At 34.7% G+C, this 2,792-nt stretch overlaps 1 protein-coding gene across 1 annotated transcript; it reads left to right on the top strand.

Annotated features, from left to right (window-relative positions):
- Positions 1–429: 429 nt before the first annotated feature.
- FERD3L (Fer3 like bHLH transcription factor) lies at positions 430–2,097 on the top strand. Its single transcript, XM_040351982.1, has one exon. It carries the CDS (start codon positions 833–835, stop codon positions 1,313–1,315), a length of 483 nt encoding a protein of 160 aa, XP_040207916.1. The 5' UTR covers positions 430–832; the 3' UTR covers positions 1,316–2,097.
- Positions 2,098–2,792: the final 695 nt, after the last annotated feature.

The following is a 2,792-nucleotide window of genomic DNA, read 5'->3' on the forward strand; positions in this document are numbered from 1 at the left end:
CTAATTAAACAAATACTGTGTGATATAAAGTAAGACATTTTATTTTGTTTTTTATTGCACCGACTGTGCATTGTTAAGTGACTTACTTTGTACAATGTATTCTATCTCCAAATATAAAAGTGCATAAAAAACATGAGTAATGAAACAAGCAGTCTACATTTTCCACCAAGGTAAATATTTTACTGCACGGTAGACAATATATTTAAACTTATTTGCAGGATAAAGCTGATTCCAACAGTTACAATTGGGAATGCAATATTGGGTTTGCTACAATGCTTGCTTAGGCTAATGGAGGTCCTGTCATTCAACCGCCTCAGCACTGGGAAACAAGATAAACATTTCTATTCGACTCCTTTCCAGACAAGTCCCCTCTTCAAAAGATCATAAAGAGTAAGAGTACACTTGTCCTATATCAATTGGAGAAATCTCTACTAAAGTGCACAGTGCCAGAGCAGCAACTGCTTGGTCCTTACTGCTAAAGAGTTCTGGGATCATCAGCTCTGACGGTTCAGCAGGTGACATCTAAGAGCCATTACTTGAAAAAGACATTTTCCTTCCTCGGTTTAACATGATTTAAAAAAAGATACTCTTTTTATGGGCTATCCACGTGCCCTCAGATTACGCATGTCGATTCCAATCAACTTTAAGATGCAACTGTTTTTTCGCTCTCCTTTTCTCTGCCTAATCCTGTTACCTTCACGGATATAAATAATAATGCTTGCCACCATGATTATGCTGTGATGGTTATTTGCAAAAGTAAGACATCAAGAAGAGGATCTCAAGAAAAAACCCTCAATCAACCACAAAGATTGCTTGCCAAGAACATTACAAAATGGAATACAAAGGAGGTGTAACTGAGCCCTCGCTGTTTGGTGCTGATGTGATGGAATTTTCTTACAGGCAAAAACATCATCCCTATAACACAATGGTAACTTCATCTCCAAGTCAGGATATCTGTGAAAGGTTTTATGATTTTGCATCGTTTGGAGAAAGTGGGATATCGCTTAATGAAAAACGGTCTCCTTTGACAAGTTTTCTCGAAGATGAAACCGATTGTGAGGAAGAAGATACAGTATGTTCTCCTACTGGTCGACAAAAGCGAAAACGAGTGATTACCTCTGCCCAGCGGCAAGCAGCCAACATCAGGGAGAGAAAGAGGATGTTCAACCTCAATGAAGCCTTTGATATTCTCAGAAAAAAGGTGCCAACTTTTGCATATGAGAAAAGACTTTCACGAATCGAAACTTTGCGTCTTGCCATTGTATACATCTCTTTCATGACAGAATTACTTAACAACCCTGGGAAAAAAAATTAAGAAACATTATGCTCACTGACATTTCTCTGGGTGTATACTGAAGGCAAGAAGACAGTAAAGCTGGTGGTGTTCCTACTTTCTTCTTCTTTCCAGGTTTGGCTTGAAAGCCCAGCCATATGGATTAGATTTAGTCTATAGAAGGAAAATGAAAGTGACTTTGCCAAGATGTTTAATAATCACACAAGGCTGAAAGGAATTATGATATTGTTGGCAGTACAACATTGTGGGTGAAATGTTGTTGTTTATATTTTAATGTAATTAAACTGATAAAGATATATTATGTCTATACTGTAGTATACTATGCGAACTGAATTATAGTACCATGTGATGAATGTGAGTAGAAAAAAACATAACTTAATTGCAAAGAATTAGTTAATGTAAAAGTAAACTGTACTGAGCAATATCATGAGTTATTTAAAGTTGGTTATAATGTTCATAGCATTCCAAGTGTTCTGTGATTTAAATGCAGGTGCAGTAGAACATAAACTGTGTATTATAGAACGTATTATATAAATACTGTACATTTATAAAGGGGATCAAATTTCATTAGATAATAAATCTAATTCCTTGCTTTAGTAAAATGTTTATGTTTTTAAGGGGTTTATATATGTGAAAATAATGGAAACCAAAGAAATATATTCAATTGGATTGGTTAAACCTTTATCATTTAATCTGGAGTTCAAAATGATGTGCATTGTAGTCAGAACTCAGTAATAAAGAGAGATGCTCCATTTGTTAAATCTGCAATACACAGAACTAGCGAGTCTAAAAAACAGTGATTAATCCAATTAAGTGTAATTAAGTGTAAGCTGGTTACTTTGAAATCTTTATGTTATTTCTTAAAATGCTGGACTAATAAATATGCTAATCCTTTTAGTTGAAAAAAAATTACCTTACATATCAGCCTAAGATTATTTTTTTAAACATTTAGAGAGGATTGTCACTTTGTGGCATTTATTTTAATTTTCATGGTATTTATTGGTGCTGTTTTTCTAATTAATATAGTATACTTTGTACATTGCCTTTGAAATTAAGAATACCAAATAGTTTATCATTAACACAAAATGGATAGACACAAATGTTGTCTATTTTATTGGTTAATACAAGAGTAAAAAAATGTAAAACAGACTCACTATTGTGTCTACGTTAAAGGAAAAATGCTGACCTAAAAAAGAATCCATCACTTGCCTTCAATCACTTTGTGTATAGGTAGAACAAACCATAAAAGCAAATAAAGTTTGAGGTATTTTTGTGTTATTGGCAGTGACATGCCTGATATTAAAAAGCCAGAGAAGAATGTTTAACCAGGAGGCCACTTTTCAGTCTCACTGTTGGCACATAGCTCTTGGGAACCCTGAGAAACCCTGGAGTTTCCTCTATTGTGTCAGCTACATTCAGCGAACTAATTGGCTTTTGATAGCTGTTGATGCTGCACTATACACCTGCAGGTGGGAGGGATTTAACTTCACAGGCAAAG

The sequence above is a fragment of the Rana temporaria genome, chromosome 5 (genome assembly GCF_905171775.1).
Source record: "Rana temporaria chromosome 5, aRanTem1.1, whole genome shotgun sequence".
Classification (NCBI taxonomy): Eukaryota; Metazoa; Chordata; class Amphibia; order Anura; family Ranidae; genus Rana; species Rana temporaria.